This window comes from Microcaecilia unicolor, chromosome 2 (assembly GCF_901765095.1).
Source record: "Microcaecilia unicolor chromosome 2, aMicUni1.1, whole genome shotgun sequence".
Lineage (NCBI taxonomy): Eukaryota > Metazoa > Chordata > Amphibia > Gymnophiona > Siphonopidae > Microcaecilia > Microcaecilia unicolor.
The window spans coordinates 119,061,282-119,082,884 of record NC_044032.1 but is presented as its reverse complement, the minus strand read 5'-3'; the positions used below and the strand labels follow the sequence as shown (position 1 = coordinate 119,082,884).

At 40.8% G+C, this 21,603-nt stretch overlaps 1 protein-coding gene across 1 annotated transcript in view; it reads right to left on the bottom strand.

The window, feature by feature from the left end:
- Positions 1–4,378: 4,378 nt before the first annotated feature.
- The window catches only part of LOC115462277 (WD repeat-containing protein 41-like), a 181,717-nt gene continuing 164,492 nt past the window's right edge, over positions 4,379–21,603 (bottom strand). Inside the window, exons 12-13 of the mRNA XM_030192289.1 lie at positions 11,225–11,358; positions 4,379–4,633 (exon numbers count right to left, since the gene is read on the bottom strand). Of these exons, the coding sequence (XP_030048149.1) occupies positions 4,481–4,633; positions 11,225–11,358 (287 nt within the window). The 3' untranslated portion in view covers positions 4,379–4,480. The remainder of the gene's footprint in view (positions 4,634–11,224; positions 11,359–21,603) is intronic.

The following is a 21,603-nucleotide window of genomic DNA, read 5'->3' as shown; positions in this document are numbered from 1 at the left end:
AATATTTTTTGGCCTTTTTGATCATTTGTTTACATTAGTGCAAGGCCATTAATACAAAAATAGAAAGGAGGCCATTTTACAGCTGCAGTAAAAAATTGCTTTAGTGTGCAGAAAATATCCTCAGGTCAGTTTTTGCTAGTTTTAATATTTAAGGACCCTTAAATATTCTATTCTATTTTGAAAACTGTTTTTTAGAAACTGTGCTGGTGTATGCTACATTTTAGGAAACTGTTTTCTTCTCTCTCGTAGCATTTGCACATCTGCCTAATCTGATGCAACATTTGGCAGATAACTACAAGTACTGGAAAGCATTAGACGAAATGAAGTGCAAGAGTCTCAGGCTCCCATCCAAGATTACCTAAAAGGAAGAGAAAAAAAATCACCTCTCAACTTACCAAACACACTGTGAATGACTTACCAAGCAGATACTGTATAAGGGGGATCAGCGATTTTCTCCCCCCTGGAAAATAGATCAAACACAAGCATATGGCAAGAAGGAGATGTCTAGTTTCTCTCTTCCAGTAGCCCGTGCTCTAAAATGCTTGTGGTTTTCTTTCACTGCAGTATATAATCAGGATGAATATATGCTTCTCAAAGCAAATTATTCTGTAGCAGAGAAAGAGCTTTTAAGACATACTTAAAATATTTATTTTACATTTACTTGTCAGACCTCATGACCAATGTGCTTTAGTTACTGACTACATCCACCTTGAAAAGACTGAAAATAGCTTTTACACAAGTGTGTAATTTGTTCATCACTAACAACAAAATGAATTAATTACCTTAGAATAATTTCCCCAAGGATATTAAACATTAATTTTATATTTGGTAATTCTTTCCCTCATATTTTGATATGTAAATCTCCATTATATTAAAACCTTTGTAAACAAAAGATGATGGAAAATCCTTAAAAAGAAAAGATGAAAGCTTCAGGAAGAGTCGTGGAAAATTACAGAGAGAAGACTTACTGCCCATTGAATATCAAATCTTGAACATTTTAAAAGAGGCATAGCTGGGGGGGGGGGGGGGGTATAAGGGGAGCAGTCATGTCCCCAAATGGGTTTTGAATGAAATAGCACCTATGTGGATTAACCCTTCAGCCTCGCACCAGTGCCTATTGTAAAAAAAGGTCTGCTCCTCCTGACAACAAAACCTGGCTACACTTCTTTAACATGTAGCATTCTACAGTAATTAAAGGGACCCCTCTACTAAAGCTTACCATGCACTAAATGCTATGCATCCTGTTTTATACCTATGGGCCATGTAGCACTTATCGCATGCAACTGTCTGTTAGCTCATTCTAATCTTTAGTAAAAGGGATCCAAAGAGTCTAAATAAAATGTTAGACTGCTACATTATGAAGAACAAATATAATGTAGTTCTGTCCCTAAATAAATGTACGATATGGAGTAATATATTCAGGTGTGGAGTGTAGAGAAAAATATTTAAGTTCTGTAATCCAGTTACAACTTTCCGAGGTACTACATAAAGCCATCAGGACCAGGATGTTTATTCTGCAAACATTTAAATAAACTATATGATAAATCAAGTTTTTATTAAAGCTAATTTGATTTTTCTATTAAAAAATATAAGGAATTTCCTATTAACCCATGCATTGTTTTCTTAGAAAAGGTCACAAGTTTAAAATGCGTTTTGTTCACTTGCTGTGTATAAAAAAGTTCCATGCAGAGAAATGTACGCAAGCTCCATGTATGTGTGTGTATATATATGTATGGATGTGTATGTATATATATATATATATATATATATATATATATATATATATACACACACACAGTGCCAGTTCCTTTTGATTAAATAATATAAAAAGTTATTGTATAATTTGTAAATATGTTAGAAAGTTACTACAATTGGAATTCTTTCATTACAGTTTTAAAATATGTATGCTAATGAGCCTTCAAAGCACAAATGCATATTTTTGTACATCTCATTTTACCACAGCTTTGTGTATAAAAAATGAAACTTGAAATGTAAGAAATTTCTGTCTATTGTGAGGACCATCCAACTATTTCTGTTCATTTGAACCAGTGCCCCCCCCCCCCCCCCCCAACACTGTTTCCTCAGACTACATTTCAAGCATAATAGAATGTGCTTTGGTACAAATAAAGGACTTTAAACACCTACCACTCCCTTTTGTGCTGGCTCATTAGCCAGGTTAATAAAGGACTTTACTGATGATGTCAGTTTATAGCAAGTATCTACATGTGCCAACCATTTTTCTACATTTTGTACCAAGTAACAAACTAGAACCTTCCTCATACATACAACAGATGTTTTCTGAGGTGTCTGTATACAGCACTGCTGTTGTGTGTAAAAAAAGAAAAACTAAAATCTATTCTTTTTTATATTAGCTGCTGCCATTTTTGTTTTTTTTCTTCATTCGATTAAATATAATTCATTGTATTGGATTTCATGTGTTTTGGCTAGCTGGATCTTGAATGTTGATGATGAATCTAGCACTAAAGACTGTGCCCAAACATATAAACTACATTGCAAGAATTAATGCTTTCATGATGTTACAAAACCTCTATTTTGCCCATCTGCCAAAGAGGAAATAATTGTAATAGTGCTATGTATAACTTTTCATGTATAGAGTGTTTCACTTAACTATGTTATATGTATATATGGTTTATTTTCAACCAATATATTTTAATACTGATTGAACTACTTCTTAAACTAGGATCTTTGTATTAAGGCTTACAATTAGTTATGTTCTTTATTTATTAAAATTTTATGTTTACAAAAAACATGCCTTAGTACAATATTTCATACATAAAAGAAAGTGTATCAATTTTTTCTTGCAAGGAGAAAAATGCTTTAACTGGTAAAGAAGAAATACAGCCTGTTTGAAGACTAAAATTAATACTGAAAGAGCAAACCTGTCTCGAGTAAAACACAAAGGGGCCCTTTTACTAAAGTGTGTTAAGTTTTGGGATTAATGCGCTATAACGCAAGATTTTAATGCATATCAAGGCCAAAAATAGTGCTGCATCATTAAGGGGTGTTCTCAATGTTTTCATATTTTCACCATGCGTTAATATTGCTGTTAACGTGTGGGACCAATGTGCTGTTATCATGTCTTGAATAGGAGATGCTAAGTGGTCCTAAATTAACTGTGCATTTGCCAGTTAGCACATAGTAAGTGTAACATTAACTGGCTAATGCTTCCATGCTAATGCTCTCAGCCTGTCATACCCCCAACCACAAATTTCAGTAGCATATGGTTTAACTAGTAAAAAAAGGCCCGTTTCTGTTTGAAAGGAAACGGGCGCTAGCAAGTTGTTCCTCTGAGTGTGTATGTTTGAGAGAGGAACTGTGAGAGTAACTGTGTGAGAGAGGCTTCTGTTCCTGTTGCTGTGCATTCCCAGTGTTGTGCTGATTCGCTGCTCCCTGTATCGTGGCTCCACCCCTCTCCCTTCTACTGGCCAATCTGGTGTGGGTTGTGTGACGTCACTATTATCTACTACATGAGGGGCACCACCTCCAGCGGAAACAATGGTTTCAGGCAGCCTCAGAATGTTGGAGGTGAGAATTATTATATAGGATGTGCAGAAAGTAGCAAATTGCCACAAAACCCATTAATACTGTTGTATGGTAGCCTGTTTCTTCATGTTAACTACATTAAGAGCTAGATTCTGTATATGGCGACTGAAAATTCCACACATTAAAAAATTATGCCTAGGCATATTCTCTAGAGTACACCTAAATTATATAGAATAGGCTTAAATTTCTATGCGATACATAGAATACACCATTATTAGTATTAAATTACCCTGGAGGAGATTGTTTTCAATGTCTGTTCCCTTTTCAGGGCTCAGTCACAGGGTGAGCACAGCTTTTTTGAGTAAGGCTTTTATAGTAGTGAAGAAATATGTCTTAAACCACTGGGTGCTGGATATGCCACCTACATTATCATATTGCAGAAATAAGCTGCGTGCTTTGATGTTGTGGCAATCTTACGATGCAAACACCATCTGAAGAGTCAAAAATATTTTCTAGCCAAATAGGAACCATATTTGTACTCTATTTCATATAAAGCAAAGTGTTAAACCCCTTACGGGTGGGCTGGGAGACAGCTCAAAGAGAGAAAAGAGGGGAGGGGTTTTTTTCTCCTTATTTTGGGCACGTTCAGGTTTCTCAGAGTACAGATCTTAAACGCTTTGGTCATTTTTGCAGTGTTAGTTTTGTATATTGGGGGGAGGGCTGTTTTGGACTCTTTGTACTGACTGCATGGTTATGTTCTTGTGGTTTCTGAATTTTTAAACTTTCTAATAAACAGATTCTTTAATAATAAAAAAGTTAACAGGAAAAGCACAAAAAAGCCCAACATTTGAAAGCATATTTTATTTACTGTCAATTATATTTTGTAAAATTTAAAACAATGCTCAAAGTTTTCCCAAGGAACATATTTCACAAATACATATATACAAAGAATAAAAATCTTTCTTCAGGAACTAAGTTAGAATCTTGGCAGCAGGTAACCATTTTCCTCTAATTTTTCAAATAGGTTTAAACTGCGTAGCCTGGATTCTCTCTCTCCATCTTTCCACAAAATAATGAGATGGTCTGCAGAGCAGGTTACTAGCCCATGCCCTGGAAAATAAAGGAACATCTGAAAAATAAAAAAGCAGAAATACATCAGCTGTCAGAAAAAATTGTTCTTAAAACATATTTTAACTTCTGTCCAGTACTTCTAATCCAAAACTCATTGGCGATAAAAGCATCTCTACAGATATATCTAGAAGAACCCTGTGTAGTATTATTAACAAAATGGGGGCTGCAAGATTTAGGGGGCTTTTACTAAGGATGCACTAGCATTTTTAGCTTGCACTAAACACTGAGACACCTATAATGGGCGTCTCAGCGTTTGTCAGCTCATTTTTAGCAAGAGATAAAAACACTAGCAAGCCTTAATAAAAGACCCCTTTAGTGAAATTAAAATGCATTAAATTTAAAGGATAATAATATGAATAATGGTCTCACTGCTCTTCATATTGCTTACCCCTTCTCAATCTTCTTCCCCACCACAAATCTTTACAACCATCAAATTTACTATCTACACTTTCCAGCTCACCAACCATTGTCTTCTATCCTATGTACTGCTCCTGTACTCCCAAAATATTCTCTCATCCATCACTTGCCTGTCCCTCTGAGAGCCTACCATGCTCATCACCATCATTAAATTTCCTCATACTCATTTCATAAGAATAGCCATACTGGGTTAGACCGATGGTTCATCTAGCTCAATATCTTGCTTCCAACAGTGACCAATTCAGGTCACAAGTACCTGCCAGAAACCTAATTAGTAGCAACATTCCATGTTACCAATCCCAGGGCAAGCTGTGGTTTCCCCCCTTCCCCCCAATAATACACTATGAATTTGTCCAAACCTTTTTTAGACACAGATATGCTAACTGCTGTTACCACATCCTCCGGCAAAGAGTTCCAGAACTTAACTATTTGTTGAGTGAAAAAATATTTCCTCCTATATGCTATTTCCATGTAATTTCTTTGAGTGTCCCCTGGCCTTTGTACTTTTTGAAAGAGTGAAAAATCGATTCACTTTTACCCATTCTATACCACTCAGGATTTTGTAGAACTCAATCATATCCCCCCTGAGCCATCTCTTTTTCAAGTTGAAGAGCCCTACCCTCTTTCATATGGGAGGAGTTCTATCCTCTTATCATTTTGGTCACTCTTCTTTGTTTGAACCTTTTCTAATTCTGCTATATATATTTTTTGAGATACGGTGACCAGAATTGAATGCAATATTCAAGGTGAGGTCATACCATGGAGTCTTGGTCTTATTTTGCACCCTCTTTCTTGACTGAAAGAACCTTCCACTTCTCCTATGCCTACCCATTCCATCAGCCCCTTCTTCAAATTTTTCCGTATTTTACCAAAATCAGCATGTCTGAAATCCAGTACTTTGAGTTTTGTGCGCCTGTACTCCGCTTTTGCTCTTATATCAAACCATATCGTGTGATGATCACTATTGCCTAGGTGGGCACCCACTCAGATGTTGGAAACACTTCCTCCATTTGTGAGTACTAGATCTAGTGTCAACCCTTTCCTCGTGGGTTCCTTAACCATTTGTCTGAGAAAAGCAGTTTGGCAGGCATCAACAATCTCTCTGCTTCTTTTCGACTCTGCTGATGGGACATTCCAATCCACATCAGGCAAATTTGAAGTCTCCCAGCAACAGTACCTCTCCTTTCATTCCAAGCTTATAGATATCTTCGATCAGATCCTTGTCCAGCTTCTCCATTTGTGCCAGATGTCTGTAGATAACACGCATGTGGATACAGGTTCCATCTTCTCTTTCCAGGACGATCCACATAGCTTCTTCATTTCCCCAAGCTCCCTGCGTTTTACCCGCTCTATTTTTCACATACAGTGCCACTCCTCCACCTCTTCGGCCCTCCCTATGCTTCCTAAAAAGATTATAGCTCGGTATGGTCACATCCCCATTCACAGGAATCACTGAACCTTGTCTCTGTAATAGGAAATGCTAAGTAGTAGTAGTAGTAGCAACAACAATATCCAAGTCTTCCTCAAACATCAGGGCTTGAAATCTTGAACCTTTTGACTTAGACTATGAGCATTTGTGCTCATTGCTTTCCATGTGTTAAGTTAATTTAGATGTTTTCTATATTAACATTACCATGTTTTTCCTGGGGGTGACTTTCTGAATTCCTTTCAATTCAATTCATGCTTCCTTTTGTCACTCCCACCCTCTAGTTTTAATGTCTAGAAATGTACTGTCTGAATTTCTCCCTAAGGATCCTTTTTCCTGTCACAGAAAGATGAAAGGGAATGGGACTTGATATACCAACTTTCTGTGGAGTTTTTTTTTTTAATTGCATTCAAAGCGGTTTACATAGTATATACAGGTACTTATTTGTACCTGGGGCAATGGAGGGTTAAGTGACTTGCCCACAGTCACAAGGAGCTGCAGAGGAAATCGAACCAGTTCCCCAGGATCAAAGTTTGCTGCACTAACCACTAGGCTACTCCTCCACGTGTAGCTCATCATTACAGTACAACCTCTTATTTTTCCATGTACTGTCCCCATCCTCCTATGTACCTAAAACCTTCTTTACACCACGTCTCAAATCACTTATTGAACTCCTCTGTTTTACTTTATCTTTCCTCACCATTCCCATATATAGAAATAACTTCACAAAAAGCTGCAGTTTGAACCAAAGACTTGAGTCCCTCCCCAAGCTTCTGGAACGCTTTCTGTGTTTCAAACTTGTTATTGTTGCCCAGGTCATTTCTGAGTCAGGACTGCATTCCACATATACAAAAAGGTGGTGTTTGCTCCCCATTCAGACATGAAGCCATTCCAACTGAGAGAGAGAAAACTGGGAACGGCATCCTGAGATGGAATCAAACGAGACTAGGACCAGTGAAGCACACATGGAACACACTAGATATGGCAATATGACTACCAGTGTAGTTAGAACTGTGCTTCACAGCCAAATACCAAGCAGAGCAACACGTGTAAAGGAGAAACTGTGCTGTACAGACAGTGATAGAGCCGCACTCCACATGTACCAATGGAAGAAGCTCAACAAACATGAAAGAGCCGAATTTTGCCGATACCATAGAACCACGAGCTGGCCATGCAGCTGTAACCATGCATTGAGATGAGACTGTCACTATGAAGCAAAGGTGATAAGTCATAGGAATTGCTGCAGTTCAACACAGATGAAGCTGCTAACAGTAGAAGCAAAAAGACATAACCACGTCACCTGCCCAGCAGAGACAGGGCACGCATGACAGCAAGAACATAACAGTATGCAGTGGATAGTGAGGCCAGGCAGTCTGTGCAGCCCCCAACAGGAGGGCCCCGGAACAGCAAACACGAAGAGGCCAGTGATGAGGCCACAAACTGTCTTCCGATGATCAACAGCAAAAAAACAGAAGGCTGCAACCTTTCAGGCACCCAGAGAGCATTCCATCCAGCACCTACTCCAAGCTGCAAGGCTACAGCAGCCCGAAGGCCAACAGTGAAAGTGCTAAATAATCTGAACAACAATCACCCATGCCAGAATGGCCCCAAGGTAGCTAAAGGTGCAGAGAGCTGCGGAGTGGAAATGCTGCCATATGCTGAAGTCAAAATCTATGAATGCGGGAGATGAAGGCTGACAACCAGGAGTCTAAGGCTCCCTGGGAACACCGCCTTAGGGAGGCCATGCCAGGATGACAGACATGCACTGAAGGTGGCTGTCTGCAGCAGCGCACCACTAGATGTTCATACAGACACAGGTTGCCAACTGCTCCTGCATCAGAGATGAGAAAAATGGCCATGCCTCAGGAAAGAGAAAAAAAAACAAAAAGTCAAAGCAGCATAGAGCAGCAGCTACCAAAACAATGAACACCACAATCCAGTACCTGGAGTAAACGCAGCAAAGGGCAGCAAACACCCCTGCAAGTGCAGGCACAAGCTGAAGGCTGCCTATGCAGACGGGAAACAGCAGGCCAGGCAACCGTGAAGAGACGTTGCCCTATAGCTCGAGGCAATAAAGCGAAGATACTTACCTCTAGCAGGTATTCTCCGAGGGCAGCAGGCTGATTGTTCTCACATGTGGGTCGACATCCGCATCAGCCCAAGAAACGGCAAATTTTCACCAGCAAAATTAAAAAGTTTTGCTAGAGTCTTCTGGCGTGCGTGCAGCGTGCACCGCACATGACTTCCTGCCTGTCGTGTGAGCGTGCCTCCTCAGTTTAATCAAAAAGCATATAAACAAACAAACAACAACTCCAAAAGAGAGGTGGGCGGGTTTGTGAGAACAAGCAGCAAGCTGTCCTCGGAGAATACCTGCTACAGGTAAGTATCTTTGCTTTCTCCAAGGACAAGCAGGCTGCTTGTTCTCACATGTGGGGTATCCCTAGCACCCAGGCTCACATAAAACAATGAACATTGGTCAATTTGGCCTTGCAACGGCGAGGACATAACATAGATTGACCTGAAACCATAAACAACTAACTTAGAGTGCAGCCTGGAACAGAACAGAAAAATGGGTCTAGGGGGGTGGAGTTGGATTCTAAACCCCAAACAGATTCTGCAGGACCGACTGCCCAAATCGACTGTCCCGTCGGATATTCTGCTGAAGGCAGTAGTGAGATGTGAATGTGTGGACTGATGACCACGTTGCAGCCTTGCAAATCTCTTCAATGGAGGCTGACTTTAAGAGAGCCACTGACGCAGCCATGGCTCTCTTACATTATGAACCATGACATGGCCCTCTAAAGTCAACCCAGCCTGGGCATAAGTGAAGGAAATGCAATCTGCTAGCCAATTGGAGATTGTACGTTTTCCGATGGCGACTCCCCTCCTGTTGGGGTCAAAAGAAACAAACAACTGGGCGGACTGTCTGAAGGGCTTTGTCAGCTCCATGTAAAAAGCCAATGCTCTCTTGCAGTCCAAGGTATGCAAACTGCTTTCGCCAGGGCGGGTATGAGGATGGGGAAAAATATTGGCAAGACAATTGACTGGTTCAGATGGAACTCCGACACCACCTTTGGCTGGAACTTAGGGTGAGTGCGGAGGACTATTCTGTTGTGATGAAACTTAATATAAAGGTGCATGCAATACTAAGGCCTAAAGCTCACTGACCTTACGAGCTGAAGTAACAGCCACCAAGAAAATGACCTTCCAGGTCAAGTACTTCAGATGGCAAGAATTCAGTGGGTCAAAAGGAGCTTTCATCAGCTGGGTGAGAACGACGTTGAGATCCTATGACACTGGTGGAGGTTTAACTGGGGGCTTTGACAAAAAGCAAACCTCTCATGAAGCGAGCTACTAAAGGCTGTCCAGAGATAGGCTTACCCTCTACACGGCGATGATAAGCACTAATCACATTAAGGTGAACTCTTACGGAGTTGGTCTTAAGACCAGACTCTGATAAGTGTAGAAGGTATTCAAGCAGGGACCTTGTAGGACAAGAAAAAGGATCCAGGGCCTTGCTGTCACACCAGACGGCAAACCTCCTCCATTTGAAAGAATAACTCGTGGAATCTTTCCTGGAAGCACTCAAGACTCGGGAGACACCCTCTGAAAGATCTAAAGAGGCAATTTTTAAGCTCTCAACATCCAGGCCGTGAAAGCCAGAGATTGGAGGTTGGGATGTAGAAGCAATCCCTCGTTCTGGGTGATGAGGGTCGGAAAACACTCCAATCTCCACAGTTTCTTGGAGGACAACTCCAGAAGAAGAGGAAACCAAATCTGACGGGGCCAAGAGGGCACAATCAGAATCATGGTTCCGCGGTCTTGCTTGAGTTTCAGCAAAGTCTTCCCTACTAGAGGTATGGGAGGATATGCATACAGAAGGCCTGTTCCCCAATGTAGGAGAAAGGCATCTGACGCTACTCTGTCGTGGGCCTGAAACCTGGAACAGAACTGAAGGACCTTGTGATTGATCTGAGTGGCAAAAAGATCCACCGAGGGGGGTGCCCCACGTTCGGAAGATCTTGCGGATTACTCCCATGTTCAGTGACCACTCATTAGGTTGCATTATCCTGCTCAGTCTGTCGGCCAGACTGTTATTTACGCTTGCCAGATAAGTGGCTTGTAGAAACATGCCATGACGGCGCACCCAAAGCCACATCTCAACGGCTTCCTGACACAGAAGGCGAGATCCAGTGCTCCCCTGCTTGTTGGTGTAATACATAGCAACCTGATTGTCTGAATTAAAATGGTTTGGTTTGACAGCCGATCTCTGAAAGCCTTTAGAGCGTTGCAAATTGCTCGCAGTTCCAGGAGGTTGATCTGAAGATCATTTCCCTAAAAGGACCAAGCCCCTTGAGTATGAAGCCCATCTACATGAGCTCCCCACCCCAGGAGGGATGCATCCGTTGTCAGCACTTTTGTGACTGAAGAATTTGGAAAAAAGCGCCTGCATCAGGGGTTTTCAATGTAAGTCCTTTTTTCCTTCAAAGATCAGTAAGTCTTTCCAATATAAACAACAGCTAAAAAAACTTGGCAGCTTTTTTTTTTTTTAAAGCTGTACAGATTAGCCAAAACTAGCAACAGACCATTCATCTATCCTACTGAGCAATATATTGGCTTGAGCAATATATCATGATAATGATCGCCACCATGGGTGTTATTTCAAGAATGAAATCTACTGAAAAAATCATCATAACTAATGAAAATAAAACAGATGAATGTTTACATCTCCTGTAATAATTTTACCTGTACAGCTGATGAGTGTCCGATCAAATCACCAATAAGCTCTACAGAACTTTGAACAACATTGTCTTGCATCTTTTTAACCGTTTGACTCGGTTGCTTGCTTGCTTTTCCAAATCCCCACATACTGAAGATACCTAACCAAGTAAAAGATAACAAGATCTCACTTAGGTTTCATCCTTTAAGAAAACACGATTAACATACACAGTAGATGATAGCTGAGAAGGATCATCAAGTTCATTCTGTGTCCCTTGCTATTCTGTTCATACCAAAGAAATAGCATAGCTGTGAGCCATGAAGAGCAAACACCAGCTAAGATTTCTTTTATTCTGCACAGTCTGTCTTGTCTTCTTCCCTTCTATTCTATCATGGCTAAATGAGTATACAAGATCCCCACACTTAGTTCCTAGCAGCACCAACACCTCCCATGCTTAACCAAAAGATGTGTAATAATACAAATAGACAGCAATACTAGTTTGGCTATTGTCCAACATAGAGCCTTATAGGCCCCCTGCATAAAATTCAGTAGGTAATACTATTTGGTTCTTTCAACTTAGGATTTGTTCATTTTTTCAGTGCAGTGTTTCTATGTTTTCTTTATAAGAGAGTTTTAAATAAAAAAAAAGAAGTAGACTGATGACAAATTTTGGTTTACATGCATGCTTTGAAGATCAGAAACTCAAGCTAATTATTCTGAATGACAATCATACTTAAGATAGCCCATACAAAAGAGTACTGAGAGTACTGGGGAAGGTGGCAGGAGAACTCCTATTCCAATTAAAATCAAGACTGCAGTATTTACAAGAAAGAATTTTCTCTTACAGAATCCTTCACATTGCTTATAGTTATAGTTTGTCCATTAAAATCACTTGAGAAAATAAAATTGCTTACCTGTAAACATATGTTCTCCGAAGATACTGTAGCAGTTCATCTCACCTGTCATACAAGTGGGCCAATATTCTTCTAGGTCTTTGTGGCAAGGTATAAAGGCCTTTAACTGCTGATTTGCATCAGTCCCAGGGCTGTAGCAGCATGGAGCTTCCTTCAGTTCCATAAAACAGTTCTGTTTGCATGAGGGGGAGGGGGAAAAGAGAGGTGGGGAAGCAACTCCAAAGAGGAATCTGGAGAGAGTTAAATGGGCAACTGATTCTGCCATGGATCTAATCCTATGAGGTTAGACATGTCCCTCTAAGGTCAGATCTGCCCAGACAAAACGTAATTATGCACTTTGTCAACACATTCCCAGCCCTACTGAGGTTAAAATAAAGAGCTAGATGAAATTTTTACAGGTTTAAGTTCATGTTAGGCATAACAGTTCTTTTTTATTCCACAGAATTAAGGTGTTTTAGAACATAACATTAGCCATACTGGGTCAGATCAATGGTCCATCTAGCCCAGTATCCTGTTTTCCAAACAGTGGCCAAGCCAGGTCACAAACACCTGGCAGAAACCCAATTAGCAGCAACATTCCATGCTACCAATCCCGGGGCAAGCAGTTGCTTCTCCATGTTTGTCTCAATAGCAGACTATGGACTTTTCCTCCAGAAATTTGTCCAAACCTTTTTTAAACACAGATACGCTAACCGCTGTTACCACATCCTCTGGCAAAGAGTTCCACAGCTTAATTATTCGTTGAGTGAAAAAATATTTCCTCCTATTAGTTTTTAAAGTATTTCCATGTAACTTCCTCGAGTGTCCCCTAGTCTTTGTACCTTTGGAAGAAGTAAAACATCGATTTACTTCTACTCTTTCTACACCACTCAAGATTTTGTAGACCTCAATCATATCTCCCCTCATCTGTCTCTTTTCCAAGCTGAGGAGCCATAACCTCTCTTTCCTCATATGAGAGGAGTTCCAACTCCTTTATCATTTTGGTCGCTCTTCTTTGAACCTTTTCTAATTCTGCTATATCTTTTTTGAGATATGGCGACCAGACTCACGGTGTGGTTGCACCATGGAGCGAACCAAAGGCATTATAGTATTTTCGGTCTTATTCACCATCCTTTTCCTAATAATTCCAAGCATCCTGTTTGGTTTTTTGGCAGCCACAACACACTGAGCAGAAGATTTCAGCGTATAATCTACAATGACACCTAGATCTTTTTCTTGATTGCTGACCCTCAAGGTGGACCTAGAATCAGGTAACTATGATTCGGATTATTCTTTCCGATGTGCATCACCTTGCATTTTTCCCACATTAAATTTCATCTGCCATTTGGATGCCCAGTCTTCCAATTCCTAAGGTCTTCTTGCAGTATTTCACAGTTTGCATGTGTTTTAACAACCTTGAATAGTTTTGTGTCAGCTGCAAATTTAATCACCTCACTCGTCATTCCGATTTCCATCATTTATAAATATGTTAAGTAGCACCGGTCCCAATACAGATCCCTGCAGCACTCCACTGTTCACCCTCCTCCTTTGAGAGAAATGACCACTTAACCCTACCCTCTGTTTTCTCTCCAATAACCAATTCCTAATCCAGACCACAGCCTTGCCTCCTATCCCATGACGCTTTAATTTTCTCAGGAGTCTCTCAAGAGAAACTTTAACGAAAGCTTTCTGAAAATCTAGATACACTACATTAACCGACTCACCTTTATCCACGCCTTCAAAGAAATGAAGCAAATTGGTGAGGCAAGACTTCCCTTGGCTGAACCCATGCTGACTCTGTCCCATTAAACCATGTTTGTCTATGTGTTCTTTAATTTTATTCTTTATAATAGTTTCCACTATTTTGCCCAGCACTGACATCAGGCTTACTAGTCTGTAATTTCGCAGATCACCCCTAGAACCTTTTTTAAAATCGGCATCACACTGGCCACCCTCCAATCTTCAGGTACTATGGACGATTTTCACGACAGGTTACATATTACTAACAGCAGATCAGCACTTGAGTTCTTTGAGTACCCTTGGATATCTGCCATCCGATCCAAGTGATTTGCTACTCTTTAATTTGTCAATTTGGCTCAGTACATCTTCCAGGTTCACCGAGATTTCTTTCAGTTCCTCCACATCACCACCCTTGAAAACCATTTCCGGTACAGGCAGGTCACATCTTCTTCCGTAAAGACTGAAGCAAAGAATTCATTCAGTTTCTCTGCTATGACCTTGTCCTTCTTTGAGCGCCCCTTTTCCTCCTTCATGATCTAACGGTCCCACGGATTCCCTCGCAGTTTTTCTGCTTCTGATGTACCTAAAAAGTTGTTACTGTGAGTTTTAGCCTCTGTGGCAAGTTTCTCTTCGAGTCTTCTTTATTAATGCTTTGCATCTGAGTTGTCAGTGCCTATATTGCTTCTTATTGTCTTCATTTGGATCCGTCTTTATGGAGACGTGGCCTAAGAAGCAGAACACCACCCTAGTATGACATATCTGGTTTAAGAAACCTCTACAAATTATATAATAGTGGTCTATGAGGGTAATAATACAAAATTTGTCAACTACAACATAAATCCTCCCAAATAAGTATATTGATATGTATCCCAAAAATTTTTAATACATTTTTTATACATTAAACTTCTTACAAAAAGGAAGGAAAAAGCCTCATCTGACTCCTTTATCAGGCAGAATGCCTTAGATTTCCTGGAGTACAAATTATCATCATTGGCTAAAAAACCTTCCCACCTAATGCTGTGTAAATTTCAAATCTTTAAGCAAACAAAATAACGAGCAACGAGCTTTTAATTGTTAGCTTTTAGCTTGTGTCACTTTGCCGGATCTCATTCCCATAATGCTATTCCACTGCTGACAGTGGCCAAGGTTTCGTGACCTTCTTCAGGGCTCGTGGAGCAAACTGTCAAGGCAAAGTAAAAATCTTATTCAAACTGCAAATACATTCCAAAATTTTATACAAAACCTACAATATACTTCTTCTGCTTCTCACAGTTTATCGTGGTAACTGGATCCTTACATTACTAGCACAATATGGTGCCCTTCCTTTTAAAACCTGACGTCAGATGCCAGCTGGAGCTATCCACCAGTCTGCTCATACTAAGGTGATTTTCAAAAAAAGTGACACCATTCTATTATCGCATTTAAGCCTGCTGGCTCCATTATTCTTTTAAGCGAAAAATCCATCTCTGTTCTGCTTGAAGTAAAGTCAATTGTCTATCTCCTCCTCCTTGTATTTTCTCGATCTTTTGTAGCAAAGAGTCAAACTCGTGATTTTCACAATTGCAGTGTAGATCTAATGGGGACGTGGTCTTCTTGGTGTTTATATTACTTTTGTGTTCAGTTAAACATATTGCTAACTTCCTAGATGTTAGTTCAACATAAAGCTTTTGGCAAGGGCATTGAATACAGTATACAACAAAATCTGATTGACAAAGAGGTATTATTATATTGAAATATTATAACTTTGCCTGTTTGTGGATCAATAAAAGTAGGTGTAACCATCATAATCTTGCACATTTGGCATTTGCCACATGTCAAATGTCCCCGTCTTTCTACTGGAGGACCTTGTAAATTCAATGTCCTTAAAGTTGAGTGGCTCAATATTTCTTTAAGGTTTCTTCCCCTGCTAAAGGCACAGCGGAGAAGTTGAAAATGCTGGCATAGTTTGGATAATATCCAAATGTTTTTTAATTCCTGTTGCCATTTTTGAAGCTACAGTCGTGAATCAAAATACACGTTACTAAATTTTTCTCATCAGTTTCTTTAATCTTTGTCATGATTGTGGCCATGCCCTTATGTCCAGACCTACTGTTTCTATGTATCTAGCTCTGCGGCCTCTCCAGTCTGCCTTTTTCCTGCTGTTGTTCTTTCTGTTAGTCAAGCCTTGCTTTGGTGTCTCTGAAGCCCCTGCTTCTGCTTCATTTCCTACTTGTGACATCATCAACCTACTCCTTTATAAGGACCCGGGGAACCTTCCTGCGTTGCCTTTGTAACAGGTTTATTTCCCTTTTCTTGTTGATGTTTGATTCTGAGGGAACTGGTTTTCTTGTTAGTTGTGCCTCTGGGCACAGCCCTGAGCCCTGTGTGTGGTTTTGGTTTGAACCTGTATGGATTACTTGCCTGTTATCTTTGCTTCCAAGCAGTGGCGTTCCTAGCCTCAACGACACCTGGGGCGGATCGCCGATGCGTTCCCCCCCCCGGGTGCAGCACCCTCCCCCCTGGCGAAATGACAATCCCCCGGTGCACACCGCTGGGGGGGGGGGGGGGGTGCCGCAGCGCGCGCCTGTCGGCTGCGAGTTCGCTATGCTAAATTCCCTCGTTCGCTGCAGCTCCCTCCCTCTGCCCCGGAACAGGAAGTAACCTGTTCTGGGGCAGAGGGAGGGAGCTGCAGCGAACGAGAGAATTTAGTGTAGCGAACTCGCAGCCGACAGGCACGCCACGGCACCCCCCAGCGGCGTGCACCCGGGGTGGACCGCCCCCCCCCCCCCCCTTGGTACGCCACTGCTTCCAAGGAAAGCCCTGTTCTGTTTCCCTGTGTGTGTGGTTCTGGTTTGAACCTGAATGGATTACTTTCCTGTTAACTAGGCTCTCCAGCATAGTCTGTTTTGTTTCCCTGTGTGGTTTCCCTTGTTACCTTTCACTGTTCGGACAGCCGGTTGTTGCCAGCTTCTTTCCTTGATTACTTTACTTCCGTGCATCTGTGTCTGCTCTCTCTCCAACTGCCTTCCCTTTTCCTACCCAGCTGTGTGTGCTGGCTGAGTTCTGGTAAGAACATTCTTTATTTGTTTTTCCTTTTGTTTGCTTTAACCCTTTGTCTGCAGTGTTTGTTAGTGTACTCTTGTGAGCCCTGCTTCTTTCTGACTTGTGTATTAGAAGCAGCCCCTCCCTTTAGCCTGTTTAACTCTTTGTCTGTTGTGTTTGTCTTCTGAGCATTGCTCCTTATCTGATTTGTGTATGTAAAGGCAGCTTTCCCTGTTTGCTTTCTTTTCCCTTTGTCTCTAGTGTCTGTTATTCGACTCTGTGGAACTGCCTTGTGTATTCCTATGAGTGGTTTCCCTTTATCCTTGAGTGCCGTGTGGCACAGCCTTGTGTATTCCTATGAGTGGCTTCCCTTTATCCTTGAGAGCCATGTGCCACAGCCTTGTATATTCTTATGAGTGGCTTCCCTTTATCCTTGAGTGCTGTGTGGCACAGCCTTGTGTTTTCTTATGAGGGGCTTCCCTTTACCCTTGAGTGCCATGTGGCACGGCCTTGTGTATTCCTATGAGTGGCTTCCCTTTATCCTTGAGAGCTGTGTGGCACAGCTTTGTGTATTCTTATGAGTGGCTTCCCTTTATCCTTGAGATCCGTGTGGCACAGCCTTGTGTATTCTTTTGAGTGGTTTCACTTTATCCTTGAGTGCTGTGTGACACAGCCTTGTGTATTCTTATGAGGGGCTTCCCTTTTCCCTGAGTGCTGTATGGCACAACCTAAAGTGTTCATATGAGTGGCTTCCCCTTATCCTTGAGTGCTGTGTGGCACAGCCATGAGCGTTCCTTTGTGTGGCCTTGTTCTGAGTTTTCCCTGTGTGCATTTGTTTGAGTCCTCTCTGTGAGGTTTCTGTTTGAATTTGAGTGGGTTGCTCTAGTGCAGCACTGAGTTGTCTCTCTGTGTAGCATGAGTGGGCTGTTCTTTCATTTAGCTGTGTCTACTAGCACAACCCTGAGCTTCCTCTCTGACTGGTTCTGTTTGTGTTTGAGTGAGTTGCTCTACTGTTTAGAAGTGACTACTAGTGCAGCCCTGAGCGGTCTCTCTGTGTGCCACGAATGGGCTGTTCTTTTGTTTAGCTATGTCTACTAGCACAGCCCTAAGCATCCTCTCTGTTTGGTTTCTGTTTGAGTGGGTGGTTCTTCTGTTTAGCTGTGACTGCTAGCTCAACCTTGAGCTGACTCTCTACGTGGCACAAGTAGGCAGCTCTTCCATTTAGCTGGGACTACTAGCTCAGCCCTGAGCTACCTCTCTGTGTGATTTCTGTTTGACTTGACTTCTGTTTATAGCTGTGGTTCTAAGCACAACCCTGAGCTACCTCCCTGTGTGGTTTTCCCTGTTACCTTTCTTGTTGTTTCTACCATGTGAGTCTGAGTGGGGTTGTCCTTTCCCCTTCAGTTTCTTTGTACCTGTGTGTAGGGTCTTTTGACCCCTTGTTTGTGGCTCTGATTAGTGCAGTGTGTGCACTGCTTGAGTAGTACTTGTTCAAGAGATTCCATTCTGTTTCTTTTCCCATCCCTCTGGTATGAGTGGGTTCCAGTTCGGCCTTGTGGCCCGTATGCTTGGACTCTGTTATGGGTGGGTTCCAATTCGGCCTTGCAGCCCATATGAGTCATTCCTTTGTTCTTGGTTTTCGCTTTAGCTAGGCTCTTGTTTCACCTTGTTTTGAGCGTGCTCTATTTGCCATGTCTGGTATCCTGTCTGGATTCAGTGTCTGGTTCACCTCTGCTCTGCGCCTCCCCAGAGGTCTTGTCGAGAGACGAGGCGGCAGACAAGATCGAACCAATTTGACAATTAGACTGAACCGTCCATACACTCGATCACAACAATGAAGGACTCAGTTCTAATCAACCTGTCCAAATACTCACTCACTACTAATGAATATAGAGTACTGTTAAAGGGACTTTCTTTTGTCCTACCATCCTTTATGATGCTTTCCAGTTAAGGATTGATTTGAAAAAAAAAATGTATGTCTTTTGCAGATTAAATCTTTTTTTCATGATAAAGAATTACAGAATACAGACATATCTAGAGTCATGCTGAAATTGAAATGGATTCCACCTTGTCCCCCTGACCCCGCAATTCTAATTTTTAAACAATTGGTGCTGAAGGAAATTGAAACTGTGGAGATATCAAATAAAAAAAATATATGTTAACTGCACCAGAGAAGAAAACATTTGTGATTAAAGCCTTGCAGAAAAACAATGAGATTAGAACGGATAAAGGGGGCTCTATTGTACTTCAAGACAGGTCAGCACATGAGATGGAGATTGATCGACAGTTATAGAATCTCTTGGAATATGAAGAGCTTATCTTCATATTCCAATATGAGATCTGACAGACTCATTGAAAGAACAGATCTATAGAATCACAGGTGAAGGTTTCTCGAAAGGATTTCTGACACAAAAGGCATTTGCTTTCTTGAACACAAAGAATCCTCAGATCCCAGTGTTTTATACACTACCTAAGGTCTATAAAACTTTGGACCATCCACCTGGACGCCCTATCGTATCCAGTAGAGGCTCGATATTAGAACCACTTTCGAAATATGTGGACACCTTTTTGAGACCATTAGTGGAAGTTACGAGATCTTATACAAAAGATTCTACAGATTTTTTGAATCATTTAAATAATAGAATACAGTATCAAGATATCGAGTGGCTAGTTACCTTAGATGTTACAAGCCCACACACAGTGATACCACAAAAATGAGGCTTTAATGGTTATGGCCGATATACTGGGTACTAGACATGATTTAAAAGTCCCAACTCAATTTATCATTTCATTAATATCTCTGGCCATGAAGGAAAACTACTTTCAGTTTAATGGGAAGTTATTCCAACAAAAATCTGGAGTAGAAATGGGTATGACCATGGCTCCCTCTATAGCCAATTTGAAAAAGTTCATGTGTATACTTCCCCATTTCTTGGAAATGTAGATATCTGGGTGAGATTTATTGATGATACTTTTTTTCTTATAGAGGGGTTGTAAGGAAGACTTACTGAAGTTTATATCAGCTCTTAATGAATACAATCCAGCTTTACGGTTCACAGCAACTATGATAGAAAAGTTATATCTAGATATTAGAATCAAAAAGGAAGAATATGGATTCGAGACCACTATTTTCAGGAAAGAAATAGATCGAAATACCTTTACTATAAAAGCTGCCATCCGAAAAAACTAAGGGATAGTTTACCGTTTTCACAGTTCCTAAGATATCGCCGTATCTCCTCAGGTGACGATGATTTCAGCGAAAAATCTAAAGATTTACAAAAACGTTTATTGGAAAGAGAATATCCGAGACAAGTGATAAGAACTGCTTATAGAAGGACGAAATATAACAACCGGGAACATTTACTGCAACAGAAGACTAAAGAAACTGAGGAGAAAGATTTAATAACATGTGTACTGCAAATATTGAGCCACTCAGCTTTAAGGACGTTGAATTTACGAGGTCCTCCAGTAGAAAGACGGGGATATTTGACATGTGGCAAATGCCAAATGTGCAAGATTATGATGGTTACATCTACTTTTACTGATCCACAAACAGGCAAAGTTATAATATTTCGATATAATTATACCTCTTTGTCAATCAGATTTTGTTGCATACTGTATTAAATGCCCTTGCCAAAAGCTTTATATTGAACAAACATCTAGGAAGTTAGCAATACGTTTAACTGAACACAAAACTAATATAAACACCAAAAAAACCACGTCCTCATTTGCTGAACACTGCAATTGTGAAAATCACAAATTTGACTCTTTGCGTTATGTAGTTCTACAAAACATCGAGACAGTACAAAGAGGAGGAGAAAGGCAATTGACTTTACTTCGAGCGGAACAGAGATGGATTTTTCGCTTAAGAACAATGGAGCCGGCAGGCTTAAATGCGAGAATAGAATGGTGTTATTTTTTTTTTTGAAAATCACCTTAGTATAAGCAGATTGGCGGATAGCTCCAGCTGGCATCTGATGTCAGGTTTTAAAAGGAAGGGTGCCATATTGTGCTAGAAATGTAGGGATCCAGTTACCACGATAAACTGTGAGAAGCAGAAGTATATTGTAGGTTTTGTATAAAAGTTTGGACTGTATTTGCAGTTTGAATAAGATTTTTACTTTGCCTTGACAGTTTGCTCCTCAAGCCCTGAAGAAGGTCACGAAACCTTGGCCACTGTCGACAGTGGAATAGCATTATGGAAATGAGATCTGGCAAAGTGACACGAGCTAAAAGCTAACAATTAAAAGCTAAGTAGTTATTTTGTTTGCTTAAAGATTTGAAATAAACACACTATTAAGGAAGGTGGGAAGGTTTTTTAGCCAATGATGATAATTTGTACTCCAGGAAATCTAAGGCGTTCTGCCTGATAAAGGAGTCAGATGAGGCCATTACGCGGCTACATGTCCTCATCCGCCACAACACAAATTTAGAAAACAATGTCGCCAAATCCCTAATCCAAACTGATTTTCGAGACCCCACGATTTTGTTGCTCACAGTCACTCACGCTATTGAGTTCCTCATTTAGTATCCAGAAACCATTTCTATGTATGTGTGTTGGCGTGATGTTTCTGTTTCTATTACATGTGACATAGGTCTGTTAATAACCCTGTTCTTTATTCTATACTTTTAAAGGTTAAAATTGCAAGTGTATATTGATGGTACCATACAAATAGCCTAACTAAGTCAGCAGGTTATTTATTTGCCTTTATACATAGCCTCCCTGGGGATTTCTTATCAGCTGCAGGGAT